Source organism: Bombina bombina, chromosome 3, assembly GCF_027579735.1.
Source record: "Bombina bombina isolate aBomBom1 chromosome 3, aBomBom1.pri, whole genome shotgun sequence".
NCBI lineage: Eukaryota > Metazoa > Chordata > Amphibia > Anura > Bombinatoridae > Bombina > Bombina bombina.
In genome coordinates, this window is record NC_069501.1 from 84,127,609 (window position 1) to 84,142,199 (window position 14,591).

The 14,591-nt window shown below is 39.4% G+C and overlaps 1 protein-coding gene across 1 annotated transcript in view; it reads right to left on the bottom strand.

The window, feature by feature from the left end:
- Positions 1-14,591, bottom strand: part of UMODL1 (uromodulin like 1) — a 221,081-nt gene that overhangs the window by 9,578 nt on the left and 196,912 nt on the right. Inside the window, exon 16 of the mRNA XM_053705160.1 lies at positions 13,472-13,562. Coding sequence (XP_053561135.1) covers positions 13,472-13,562 — 91 coding nt within the window. The remainder of the gene's footprint in view (positions 1-13,471; positions 13,563-14,591) is intronic.

Genomic DNA, 14,591 nt, shown 5'->3' on the forward strand with positions numbered 1-14,591 from the left:
TGAGTGTAATATATATATATATATATATTTATAGCAGGATAAAAAAAACACAATTTCTACTTACCAATACATTTCTTTCTTCCAGAATGATGAGAGTCCATAGGTGTCCATGACATGTGGGATATATTTCCTGCTACTAGGAGGTGGTCAAAACACTCACAAGAGCTTTAATCCCTCCCATCTCCTCTCCCCACCCAGTTTACAGTCGACTCTCATCGCAAAAGAAAGATATGTATCACAAAGTATAAATTTTGTTTTCTTTCATAAGATGATAAGAGTCCTTAGGTGTCCATAACATGTGGGATACAATACTCAAGCTGAGAGTCCATGTTAAGGATGGGTGAGAAAAAATGATGGCAGTTCCTATTTGCCGGACACTGCAGCCTGAAGAAAAAAGAAGCTTTGGAAGAAGTATAAATATCAAAATAGTACAATTTTGAAAAGGAATGGAGAGAAGACCAAGTTGCTGCCTTGTAAATCTGTTACAAGGAGGCGTCATTTTTAAAGGCCCAAGTAGTAGATACAGACCTGGTAGAATGAGCAGTTACTCTTTTGGAGGCAGTTTTCCTGCAACCAAGTAAGCCTTACACATATTCTGATTTAGCCATGATGCCAAGGCCACCACTGTAGCCTTTTGACCATTTCTAAGACCAGAAAAGTGGACAAACACGTTTTAGCAGCCTGAAGATAAGATATTAAGGCTCTGACTACATCCAAATTGTGTAGCAGGCACTCCTTACTGTTAGAAAGATTTGGACACAGTGAAGGAGCAAGAATTTCCTGATAAATAATTTCTGAAGATACAACCTTCTGAAAAAAAATCATATTTAGCCCAGAGGACCGCCTTATCCTGATGAAAAACCAAGAACTGGTGATCAGACAACAGAGTTAATAATTCAGAAACTCCTCTAGCAGAACAAATGGCTACAAAAAAAGAGAAACTTCCATGATAATAACTTTAGGCAGAGGGGCCTAGTTATCAAGCCGTCAACCTCAAATACGCTGGAATTCCGCAGCGTATTTGTGGCGAGGCTGATTCGCCTTAGTTATCAAAGGCTTCAGACCGGCAAAAGTAGAATTTTGTGACGTAAGCTTCGATCCGCCGGACTCCGTCCGACACAGATCGATTCTTACGTCACTCCAGATGTTCCGCACACAAGTGCGGCACAATCTCACTACTTTTGCTAGTTATCAAAAAACTAGCAGGTACGCTCGGCACTTTTACGGCCCAGCGTACCTGGTTTTCAAACCGCCAGCCTGGAGGCGGCGGATCCCATAGGAATCAATGGGAGTCTGACCATAGCGAAAGTACAAGTTCGCTGCTGCCAGATATCCCATTGATTCCTATGGGAGCTGTCTGCACCTAACACCCTAACATGTACCCCGAGTCTAAACACCACTAATCTGACCCCCCCTACACCGCCGCAACTAAATAAATGTATTACCCCCTAAACCGCCGCTCCCGGAGCCCACCGCAACTATAATAAATGTCTTAACCCCTAAACCGCTGCTCCTGGAGCCCACCGCCACCTACATTATACCTATTAACCCCTATCCTGCCCCCCCTATACTGCCGCCCTCTGTAATAAAGTTATTAACCCCTATCCTGCCGATCCTGCACCTCACCGCAAATAAATAAATAGTTTAACCCCTAAACCGCCGCTCCCTGAACCCGCCGCAACCTATCTTAAATTTATTAACCCCTATCCTGCCCCCCCTACACCGTCGCCACCTATAATAAATTTATTAACCCCTATCCTGCCCCCCACTACACCGCCGCCACTGTAATAAAATATTAACCCCTAAACCTAAGTCTAACACTAACCCTAACACCCCCTAACTTAAATATTAATTAAATAAATCTAAATAATATTTCTATTATTAACTAAGTTTATCCTATTTAAAACTAAATACTTACCTGTAAAATAAACCCTAATATAGCTACAATATAAATAATAATTATATTGTAGCTATCTTAGGATTTATTTTTATTTTACAGGTACCTTTCAATTTATTTTAACTAGGTACAATAGCTATTAAATAGTTATTAACTATTTAATAGCTTACCTAGCTAAAATAAAGAGAAATTTACCTGTAAAATAAAAACTAACCAAAGTTACAATTACACCTAACACTACACTATACTTTAATAAATTATTCCTATTTAAAACTAAATACTTACCTGTAAAATAAACCCTAATATAGCTACAATATAATTAATAATTACATTGTAGCTATCTTAGGATTTATATTTATTTTACAGGTAACTTTGTATTTATTTTAGCTAGTTAGAATAGTTATTAAATAGTTATTAACTATTTAATAACTACCTAGCTAAAAGAAATACAAAATTACCTGTAAAATAAATCCTAACCTAAGTTACAATTAAACCTAACACTACACTATCATTAAATTAATTAATTAAACTACCTACAAATAACTACAATTAAATACAATTACATAAACTAACTAAAGTACAAAAAATAAAAAAAGCTAAGTTACAAAAAATAAAAAAAAGTTACAAACATTTAAAAACATATTACAACAATTTTAAGCTACTTACACCTAATCTAAGCCCCCTAATAAAATAACAAACCCCCCCAAAATAAAAAAATGCCCTACCCTATTCTACATTAAAAAGTAAACAGCTCTTTTGCCTTACCAGCCCTTAAAAGGGCCTTTTGTGGGGGCATGCCCCAAAGTTCAGCTCGTTTGCCTGTAAAAGAAAAATACAACCCCCCCCCAACAATAAAACCCACCACCCACATACCCCTAATCTAACCCAAACCCCCCTTAAAATAACCTAACACTAATCCCCTGAAGATCATCCTACCTTTAGTTGTCTTCACTCAGCCGAGCCACCGATGGAACTGAAGAGGACATCTGGACCGGCAGAAGTTATCCTCCAAGGGGCGCTGAAGAAATCTTCCATCCGATGAAGTGATCCTCCAAGCGGCGCTGAAGAAATCTTCCATCCGGGCGAGGTCATCTTCCAAGAGGCGCTGAAGAAGTCTTCTATCCGGGCGAGGTCATTGTCGAAGCCGGGTCTTGAATCTTCATCCTGCCGACGCGGAACATCCTCCTTTCCCGACGAACTACCGACGAATGAAGGCTCCTTTAAGGGACGTCATCCAAGATGGCGTCCCTTCAATTCCGATTGGCTGATAGGATTCTATCAGCCAATCGGAATTAAGGTAGGAAAAATCTGATTGGCTGATGGAATCAGCCAATCAGATTCAAGTTCAATCCGATTGGCTGATCCAATCAGCCAATCAGATTGAGCTCGCATTCTATTGGCTGTTCCGATCAAAGTTCCGAAAAGAGCTGAACTTTGGGGCATGCCCCCACAAAAGGCCCTTTTAAGGGCTGGTAAGGCAAAATAGCTGTTTACTTTTTAATGTAGAATAGGGTAGGGCATTATTTTATTTTGGGGGGGTTTGTTATTTTATTAGGGGGCTTAGATTAGGTGTAAGTAGCTTAAAATTGTTGTAATATGTTTTTAAATGTTTGTAACTTTTTTTTTTTTTTTTGTAACTTAGCTTTTTTTATTTTTTGTACTTTAGTTAGTTTATGTAATTGTATTTAATTGTAGTTATTTGTAGGTAGTTTAATTAATTAATTTAATGATAGTGTAGTGTTAGGTTTAATTGTAACTTAGGTTAGGATTTATTTTACAGGTAATTTTGTATTTCTTTTAGCTAGGTAGTTATTAAATAGTTAATAACTATTTAATAACTATTCTAACTATCTAAAATAAATACAAAGTTACCTGTAAAATAAATATAAATCCTAAAATAGCTACAATGTAATTATTAATTACATTGTAGCTATCTTAGGGTTTATTTTACAGTTAAGTATTTAGTTTTAAATAGGAATAATTTATTAAAGTATAGTGTGGTATTAGGTGTAATTGTAACTTAGGTTAGTTTTTATTTTACAGGTAAATTTCTCTTTATTTTAGCTAGGTAAGCTATTAAATAGTTAATAACTATTTAATAGTTATTGTACCTAGTTAAAATAAATTGAAAGGTACCTGTAAAATAAAAATAAATCCTAAGATAGCTATAATATAATTATTATTTATATTGTAGCTATATTAAGGTTTATTTTATAGGTAAGTATTTAGTTTTAAATAGGATTAACTTAGTTAATAATATAAATATGATTTAGATGTATTTAATTAATATTTAAGTTAGGGGGGTGTTAGGGTTAGTGTTAGACAGGTTTAGGGGTTAATAATTTTATTACAGTGGCGGCGGTGTAGTGGGGGGCAGGATAGGGGTTAATAAATTTATTATAGGTGCCGACGGTGTAGGGGGGGCAGGAAAGGGGTTAATAAATTTAAGATAGGTTGCGGCGGGTTCAGGGAGCGGCGGTTTAGGGGTTAAACAATTTTTTTATTTGCGGCGAGGTGTGGGATCAGCAGGATAGGGGTTAATAACTTTATTACAGAGGGCGGCAGTATAGGGGGGGGGCAGGATAGGGGTTACTAGGTATAATGTAGGTGGCAGCGGTGTCCGGGAGTGGCGGTTTAGGGGTTAATACATTTATAAGACTTGCGGCGGGGTCTAGGAGCGGCGGTTTAGGGGTTAATACATTTTTAATAGTTGCGGCAGGGTCTAGGAGCGGCGGTTTAGGGGTTAATACATTTATAAGAGTTGCGGCGGGGTCTAGGAGTGGCAGTTTAGGGGTTAGTAACTTTATTTAGTTGCGAGGGGCTCCGGGGGCGCCGGTATAGGGGTTAGAGCAGTGTAGTTTAGTGTGGGTGCTTAGTGACAGGCTAGCAAGAAAGCTGTCAAACAGCCGAAGAGCAGCGAGATCGGATGAGTGATAACTCTCACAGTCCGCTGCTCATCGCCCCCTGGCTTTTTGACAGCTTTTTTTGATAACTTAGGCGTATTTTTTCAGGTCCGCCGCGGCGAAGGTAGGCGAGCTTAGGCGGGCGTATTGGGCCGGCGAAGGCAGAAAAGTTGACGGCTTGATAACTACCCCCCATAGGGTCAAAGGGAAGACCTTGCAGAACAGAAACAAGATTCAAATTCCAAGGGGGATAAATATGGGCCTAACAACAAGGTGAATTCTCACCAAGGCTTTCACAAAAGTTTGAACATCAGGCAACTAAGCCAGCTTCTTCTAAAACAAAACAGATAATGCCGAAATCAGACCCTTTAAAGAACTAGCCAATAAACCCTTATCTAGTCAATCTTGAAGGAACAATAGAAGAACCAAAGAAAATAAGCTTTCCAAATCTTATGATAAATTCACTGCATGACAGGCTTTCTTGATAACAGAATCTGAGAAACCTCTGTTTTTGAGAACTAGATGTTCAACCTCCACGTCGTCAGATTCAGAAATTTGAGATCCGGATGATAAGGGTCTTTGAAACAGCAGATCTTTCCTTAGGGGTAGAGCCCATAAAGGAAGAGTTGACATCTGAATTAGGTACGCATACCAAGTTCTGCAGGGCCACGCAAGAGCTATGAGAATTACAAAAGCTGATTCCTGTTTGATTCTAGAATGACTCTTGGAATAAGAACAAACGGAGGAAATAGATATGCCAGACTAGAGCATTTATCATGTGAGCTCTTGAATCTCTTGACCTGGTGCAATAAACCGGAATTTTGAAGTTCAATTTGGACGCCATTAGATATATTTTTGGAAGATCCCACCTCAGGATTAATTGATCAAACATGTCCTGATGAAGAGATAATTCTTCTGGATGGATGGACTGACGACTTAGGTAATCTGCTTTTAAATTGTTCACTTCTGGAATATGAATGGCCGATATGGTGCAGTGGTTTTTCTCTGCCCAAGACAGAATGAGATTCCTCTCGCATAGCTAAGGGACTTGAGTCCCTCCATGATGATTGATCTACGCCACAGCAGTGACGTTTTCTGACTGGAACCAAATTAATTTTTTGAGAAGGGGCCAAGATTGAAGGGCCCGAAGAATTGCACAAATTTCTAGGATGTTAATAGGTAACTTCGCCTCCTGAGGGGACAATACTCCCTGCGCCCTTCTGGGACTCCCAAACATTACTCCAACCCATCAGACTTGAATCCATACAATGTGCTACAGATGGAGAATGAGCCATCTGTAGGGAATAAAAGGCAATCTGAAGTTTGGTTCTGCGAGTATCTGTGAGAAGCAAGCACATTTGAACAGAGTATGTTATCACTCCCAGAAAAACCACCCTTGTGGCTGGTGATAAAGAACTTTTGGGGACATTGATTCCCCAAAAGGAAAGATACCATTCTTTGGGCATGGGCATTAGCCAGAGGAAGAGACGGAGCTTGGACAAAAACATCATCCAAATAAGAGGCAATGGAGATTTCGGAGCCAATTTATCAATGTCTGTCCGACATGATACGCTGTAGCATATCATGTCCGACAGACATCACTGAATTCCGCTAGCATACGCTGTCTGCATTTAACATTGCACAAGCAGTTCTGGTGAACTGCTTCTGCAATGCCGCCCCTGCAAATTTGCAGCCAGTCGGCCACTAGCAGGGGGTGTCAACTAACCCAATCGTATGAGATTGGGTGGATTGATGTCCCCAGTCTCAGAGGTAGCGGACCAGTTAAGGAGTAGCGGTCTTAAGACTGCTGCTTCATAACTGCTGTTTCCGGTGAGACCGAAGGCTCGCGCGGAAACAGGGGCATCAGGGGCCATTCGACCCTTGATAAATTGGCCCCTTCCTGTGCTCTGATCACTTATAAGAGAGCCCCTTATATCTTTGTGAAGATGTGTGGGGCTGTCCAAAGCGAAGAGGAGGGACACAAATTGGTAATGTTTGTTGAGAAATGCAAATCTTAGAAACTGGAAATCCTTGTGAATTAGGATGTGTAGATAAGTATCCTTTAAATCTATGGTTGTCATGGATTGACATTATTTAACTAGAGGCAAAATGGTACAGACTGTTTCAATTTTCAAAGAAGGTAAGCAAACAAATGTAGTCAGAGTCTTTAAGTCCAGAATAGGACGATAGGTGCCCTCCTTTTTTGGGGCCATGAAGAGGTTGGAATAGAAACTCTGTCCCTGTTGAGAGCTTGGAACAGGTTGGATCACTCCCATGTCCTCTAGGGGGCCGATTTATCAAAGTCTGGCGGACATGATACAGTGTAGCGTATCATGTCCGTCAGACATCGCTGAATGCCGACAGCATACACTGTCGGCATTTAACGATGCACAAGCAGTTCACCAGAACTGCTTGTGCAATGCTGCCCCCTGCAGATTTGCGGCCAATCAGCAGCTAGCAGGGGGTGTCAATCAACCCGATTGTATAGGATCGGGCAGATTGATGTCTGCAGCCTCAGAGGCAGTGGACCAGTTAAGGAGCAGCGGTCTTAAGACAGCTGCTTCATAACTGCTATTTGAGGATTCAGACATCTGGTTGACGGAGGACTTTTGATCTCTATGGGAATTAAAGGAACGAAAACAATTTGTTTGTTTATACTTCCTCTTAGACTTCTTGTCCTGAGGACGAAAAGCCTCTTTTCCCCCAGTGACAGTTTTGATAATAAAATCCAATTCTGATCCAAAAAGAATCTTCCCTTCAAAAGGGACTGATCACAGCCTATTCTTAGAGACCATGTCAGCTGACCAAGTTTTAAGCCATAAAGCTCTGCTTAATAAAACTGCAATGGACATATTCTTGACATAAATTTCAATTATGTAAAAAGCCACATCACAAATGAAATCATCAGCCATCTTAAGGACTTAAATGCAATATCCTCAGAAGATTGGTCAGAAACCATCTGAGAAAGAGAATCACACCAGAAAGAAATTGCAGAGGCCATACAGATAATTGTTACTGCAGGTTTAAGCTGAAGAGCTGATTGGGAAAATAACTTCCTAAGCAAGCGCTTAAGCAAGCGCTTAACTCCGGAATGATATGCAGGTCAAAGCATAGAAGTAAAAACACAAAAAACACTTTTTAAATTAATAAAATGCTCTTCTTTGATTCCCCCTCTGTCTCCTACCCTAACTGCATCCACAATCAGCTTAAATAAAAAGAGATGTCTTTATTTTTTGAGAGGAAAAAAAAGGGAACCCAAAGCAAAAGCATAGTGAGAGCTGCTAAGGGGTATTATGGGAATGAATTAAGAGGGATTTTGAGTCTGAATTCTGGTAATTCTGGTGTTAAACACATAGGTAAAGCACTATGGGGGGTAGTTATCATCGTGTCAACTTTCCTGCCTTCGCCGGCCCAATACGCCCGCCTAAGCTCGCCTACCTTCGCCGCCGCGGACCTGAAAAAATATGCCTAAGTTATCAAATAAAGCTGTCAAAAAGCCGCGGGGCGATGAGCAGCGGACTGTGAGAGTTATCACTCATCCGATCTCGCTGCTCTTCGGCTTTTTCACAGCTTTATTGCTAGCCTGCCACTAAGCACTCACACTAAACTGCACTGTTCTACCCCCTATACCGGCGCCCCTGGAGCCCCCCGCAACTAAATAAAGTTACTAACCCCTAAACCGCCGCTCCTAGACCCTGCCGCAACTCTGCTAAATGTATTAACCCCTAAACCGCCGCTCCCTGACACCGCTGCCACCTACATTATACCTAGTAACCCCTATCCTGCCCCCCCCCATACTGTCGCCCTCTGTAATAAAGTTATTAACCACTATCCTGCCGATCCCGCACCTCGCCGCAAATAAATAAATAGTTTAACCCCTAAACCGCCGCTCCCTGAACCCGCCGCAACCTATCTTAAATTTATTAACCCCTATCCTGCCCCCCCTACACCGTCACCACCTATAATAAATTTATTAACCCCTATCCTGCCCCCCACTACACTGCCGCCACTGTAATAAAATAATTAACCCCTAAACCTAAGTCTAACACTAACCCTAACACCCCCCTAACTTAAATATTAATTAAATAAATCTAAATAATATTTCTATTATTAACTAAATTAGTCCTATTTAAAACTAAATACTTACCTATAAAATAAACCCTAATATAGCTACAATATAAATAATAATTATATTGTAGCTATTTTAGAATTTATTTTTATTTTACAGGTAACTTTCAATTTATTTTAACTAGGTACAATAGCTATTAAATAGTTATTAACTATTTAATAGCTTACCTAGCTAAAATAAAGAGAAATTTACATGTAAAATAAAAACTAACCTAAGTTACAATTACACCTAACACTACACTATACTTAAATAAATTATTCCTATTTAAAACTAAATACTTACCTGTAAAATAAACCCTAAGATAGCTACAATGTAATTAATAATTACATTGTAGCTATTTTAGGATTTATATTTATTTTACAGGTAACTTTGTATTTATTTTAGCTAGTTAGAATAGTTATTAAATAGTTATTAACTATTTAATAACTACCTAGCTAAAAGAAATACAAAATTACCTGTAAAATAAATCCTAACATAAGTTACAATTAAACCTAACACTACACTATCATTACATTAATTAAATAAATTAACTACAAATAACTACAATTAAATACAATTACATAAACTAACTAAAGTACAAAAAATAAAAAAAGCTAAGTTACAAAAAATAAAAAATATAAGTTACAAACATGTTAAAAATATTACAACAATTTTAAGCTACTTACACCTAATCTAAGCCCCCTAATAAAATAACAAACCCCCCAAATAAAAAAATGCCCTACCCTATTCTAAATTTAAAAAGTTCAAAGCTCTTTTACCTTACCAGCCCTTAAAAGGGCCATTTGTGGGGCATGCCCCAAAGAAAACTGCTCTTTTGCCTGTAAAAGAAAAATACAACCCCCCCCAACATTAAAACCCACCACCCACATACCCCTAATCTAACCCAAACCCCCCTTAAAATAACCTAACACTAATCCCCTGAAGATCATCCTACCTTGAGTCGTCTTCACTCAGCCGAGCCACCGATGGAACTGAAGAGGAAATCCGGAGCGCCAGAAGTGATCCTCCAAGGGGCACTGAAGAAATCTTCCATCCGATGAAGTGATCCTCCAAGCGGCGCTGAAGAAGTCTTCCATCCGGCCGATGTCATCTTCCAAGCGGCGCTGAAGATCATCTTCCATCCGGGCGATGTCATCTTCCAAGCGGGGTCTTCAATCTTCTTGCTTCAGGATCGATCTTCATCCCGCCGAAGCGGAACATCCGTCTTCCCAGACGGACTAACGACGAATGAAGGCTCCTTTAAGGGACGTCATCCAAGATGGCGTCCCTTCAATTCCGATTGGCTGATAGGATTCTATCAGCCAATCGGAATTAAGGTAGGAAAAATCTGATTGGCTGATTGAATCAGCCAATCAGATTGAGATCGCATTCTATTGGCTGTTCCGATCAGCCAATAGAATGCGATCTCAATCTGATTAGCTGATTCAATCAGCCAATCAGATTTTTCCTACCTTAATTCCGATTGGCTGATAGAATCCTATCAGCCAATCGGAATTGAAGGGACGCCATCTTGGATGACGTCCCTTAAAGGAGCCTTCATTCGTCGTTAGTCTGTCGGGGAAGAAGGATGTTCCGCGTCGGCGGGATGAAGATCGATCCTGAAGCAAGAAGATTGAAGACCCCGCTTGGAAGATGACATCGCCCGGATGGAAGATGATCTTCAGCGCCGCTTGGAAGATGACATCGGCCGGATGGAAGACTTCTTCATCGCCGCTTGGAGGATCACTTCATCGGATGGAAGATTTCTTCAGCGCCCCTTGGAGGATCACTTCTGGCGCTCCGGATTTCCTCTTCAGTTCCATCGGTGGCTCGGCTGAGTGAAGACGACTCAAGGTAGGATGATCTTCAGGGGATTAGTGTTAGGTTATTTTAAGGGGGGTTTGGGTTAGATTAGGGGTATGTGGGTGGTGGGTTTTAATGTTGGGGGGGTTGTATTTTTCTTTTACAGGCAAAAGAGCAGTTTTCTTTGGGGCATGCCCCACAAATGGCCCTTTTAAGGGCTGGTAAGGTAAAAGAGCTTTGAACTTTTTTAATTTAGAATAGGGTAGGGCATTTTTTTATTTTGGGGGTTTGTTATTTTATTAGGGGGCTTAGATTAGGTGTAAGTAGCTTAAAATTGTTGTAATATTTTTAACATGTTTGTAACTTATATTTTTTATTTTTTGTAACTTAGCTTTTTTTATTTTTTGTACTTTAGTTAGTTTATGTAATTGTATTTAATTGTAGTTATTTGTAGTTAATTTATTTAATTAATGTAATGATAGTGTAGTGTTAGGTTTAATTGTAACTTATGTTAGGATTTATTTTACAGGTAATTTTGTATTTCTTTTAGCTAGGTAGTTATTAAATAGTTAATAACTATTTAATAACTATTCTAACTATCTAAAATAAATACAAAGTTACCTGTAAAATAAATATAAATCCTAAAATAGCTACAATGTAATTATTAATTACATTGTAGCTATCTTAGGGTTTATTTTACAGGTAAGTATTTAGTTTTAAATATAAATAATTTATTAAAGTATAGTGTAGTGTTAGGTGTAATTGTAACTTAGGTTAGGATTTATTTTACAGGTAAATTTCTCTTTATTTTAGCTAGGTAAGCTATTAAATAGTTAATAACTATTTAATAGCTATTGTACCTAGTTAAAATAAATTGAAAGTCACCTGTAAAATAAAAATAAATCCTAAAATAGCTACAATATAATTATTATTTATATTGTAGCTATATTAGGGTTTATTTTACAGGTATTTAGTTTTAAATAGGATTAACTTAGTTAATAATAGAAATATTATTTTTATTTATTTAATTAATATTTAAGTTAGGGGGGTGTTAGGGTTAGTGTTAGACTTAGGTTTAGGGGTTAATAATTTTATTACAGTGGCGGCGGTGTAGTGGGGGGCAGGATAGGGGTTAATAAATGTATTATAGGTGGCGACGGTGTAGGGGGGGGCAGGATAGGGGTTAATAAATTTAATATAGGTTGAGGTGGGGTCAGGGAGCGGCGGTTTAGGGGTTAAACTATTTATTTATTTGCGGCGAGGCGCGGGATCAGCAGGATAGGGGTTAATAACTTTATTATAGAGGGCGGCGGTATAGGGGGGGCAGGATAGGGGTTACTAGGTATAATGTAGGTGACGGTGGGCTCCGGGAGCAGCGGTTTAGGGGTTAATACATTTATTATAGTTGCGGTGGGCTCCGGGAGCGGCGGTTTAGGGGTTAATATGTATAGAGTAGCTTGCGGTGGGCTCCGGGAGCGGCGGTTTAGGGGGGAATAACTTTATTTAGTTGCGGCGGTGTAGGGGGGATAGATTAGGGGTTTTTGGACTCAGGGTACATGTTAGGGTGTTAGGTGTAGACAGCTCCCATAGGAATGAATGGAATGTCTGGCAGCAGCGAACTTGTACTTTCGCTATGGTCAGACTCCCATTGATTCCTATGGGATCCGCCACCTCCAGGGTGGCGGTTTGAAAACCAGGTACGCTGGGCCGTAAAAGTGCAGAGCGTACCTGCTAGTTTTTTGATAACTAGCAAAAGTAGTCAGATTGTGCCGCACTTGTGTGCGGAACATCTGGAGTGACGGAAGAATCGATCTGTGTCGGACTGAGTCCGGCGGATCGAAGTTTACGTCACAAAATTCTACTTTTGCCGGGATCTAGCCTTTGATAACTAAGGCGAATCATCCTCGCCACAAATACGCTGCGGAATTCCAGCGTATTTGAGGTTGATGGCTTGATAACTACCCCCCTATGTGTAAAGGCTATGAACCCCCAACTCTGAAGTACATATAAAAGGAGAGTACTAGGGATAGTTGTTGGGCTGTTTTTAGTGTCTGAGTCACTAACCTGGATTGCAGCACCCCTCCACTGTATTTTATCAGCTTGCTGAGGCCTTTCCCTCACAGAATGCTAATCCAGTAGAGAGCCCATCCAGTGCAAATAAATATACTGCAGAGGATACTTGCGGATATACCTGCAACCCCTCAGGTGGAGGCTATGGATGTGGTTCCCTGTGACGCCTGAGGGCAATTATGGCAGAGAGATTTTACCAGTAAGGATACTGACATGCCATAACTGAGGTATCCCTTTACCCCTGCTTTACTCAGAATCTTGGAAAAATTATCCTGAAGTCTTCCCTGAGCAAATTTGGAAAAGTGGAATTGGGTCTCAAGTTAGGTCTAAGCTACCAATAAGTGATTGAATAAAAAATAATAAAAACTTGTTTGCAGAGCACCTCTCTTAACCTCTCTCTCCTCACCAAGAACAAACTTAGTGGGGATAGGAGGTGGGAGGGATTATAGCTCGTGAGGGTTCTTGACCTTCTCCTAGTGGCAGGAAATATTTCCCACATGTTCAGGACACCTATGGACTCATCATCTTACGAAAAACAACATAACCATAACAAAAGTGCGATTATACAAAAGATTATATATAAAAATAACATAAGTTAAGATGATTGGTTTTTAAATATATAAAGATTTATAAATATGGTCACCTAAAAATCAATTTAAAACACTGAAATCTGAATTCTCAATAACTTACATTTGTTGGCTCGGTGAAGGGGCCCCATTCGGGTAACTGTTGTTGATACTTTCTCCCCAGCTGTTAGGGAGCGGGCACTATTACCGCAGCTCTGCAACATTAAATACAAAAACAATAATCAAGTCCCTCATCAGTAAAACACGCACAATTTCAAGGCTTTTCACCCGTCTTTGCACTTTAAAATCATTAAACATTTATATCCCCAAATATATCTGGTTTAGGGCCAGATTACGAGTGGAGTACTAACAGTTACACAAGCGTGATAAGGGGTTTGCCACTCATTTTACAAGTTGAAAGTAAACAAGATCGCTCAAGCGCAATTTAAAGGGATATGAATTCAGATAGAGCATGCAATTTTAAGCAGCTTTCTAGTTTACTCCTATTATCAATCTTTCTTCATTCTCTTGGAATCTTTATTTGAAAAGCAGGAATGTAAGCTTAGAAGCCGACCCATTTTTGGTTCAGAAACTGGGTAGAGCTTGCTGATTTGTAGCTAAATGTGGGTTTCATAACCCTTTAAATTAACGCACGTTCTCAGAGCCCTGCGAATGCTGAAAACAAAAAAGACTCATTAAACAGTTTAAAAATACATTACAAAGTACAGTTGCACTCATACTAACACAATCTAATAAAAATTATTTTTTAAACAATAACACGAAAAAGTTATAAGGGCTCAAAGATATGAGGTCTCAGGTGATAGAAAAAAATTCAGGCAAAGGGCTTTAAAGGGATATTAAACACTATGGGCTCGCTTCCATTGAGTCGTTATTCAGTTTGCGTGCACTCGCAAACCGTTAAATATGCTGTCGAAAGCAATATCGTTTATCGACTGTTTCCAATGGCACGTTATACATCAATTTCGGCAGCCGGACTTCGGCTGCCGAAAAGATCTTCACGTCCCATAGAAAGTAATAGAAGCCGTTAATCGATAAATTATACCAGGTTTCCAATGAAAGCGCTAACCGTTAATACACTGTCGGAGGCTGTCGATACATTGAGAAATATTACCCCCAGGTCAACTAGGTGTAAAATTGTGCTTTTTGAGACCTATTTTCTATTGAAATTATAAAACTTGCAAATAATGCAAGTGTTTTAATGTAGAAATAAATTGCTATAAGTA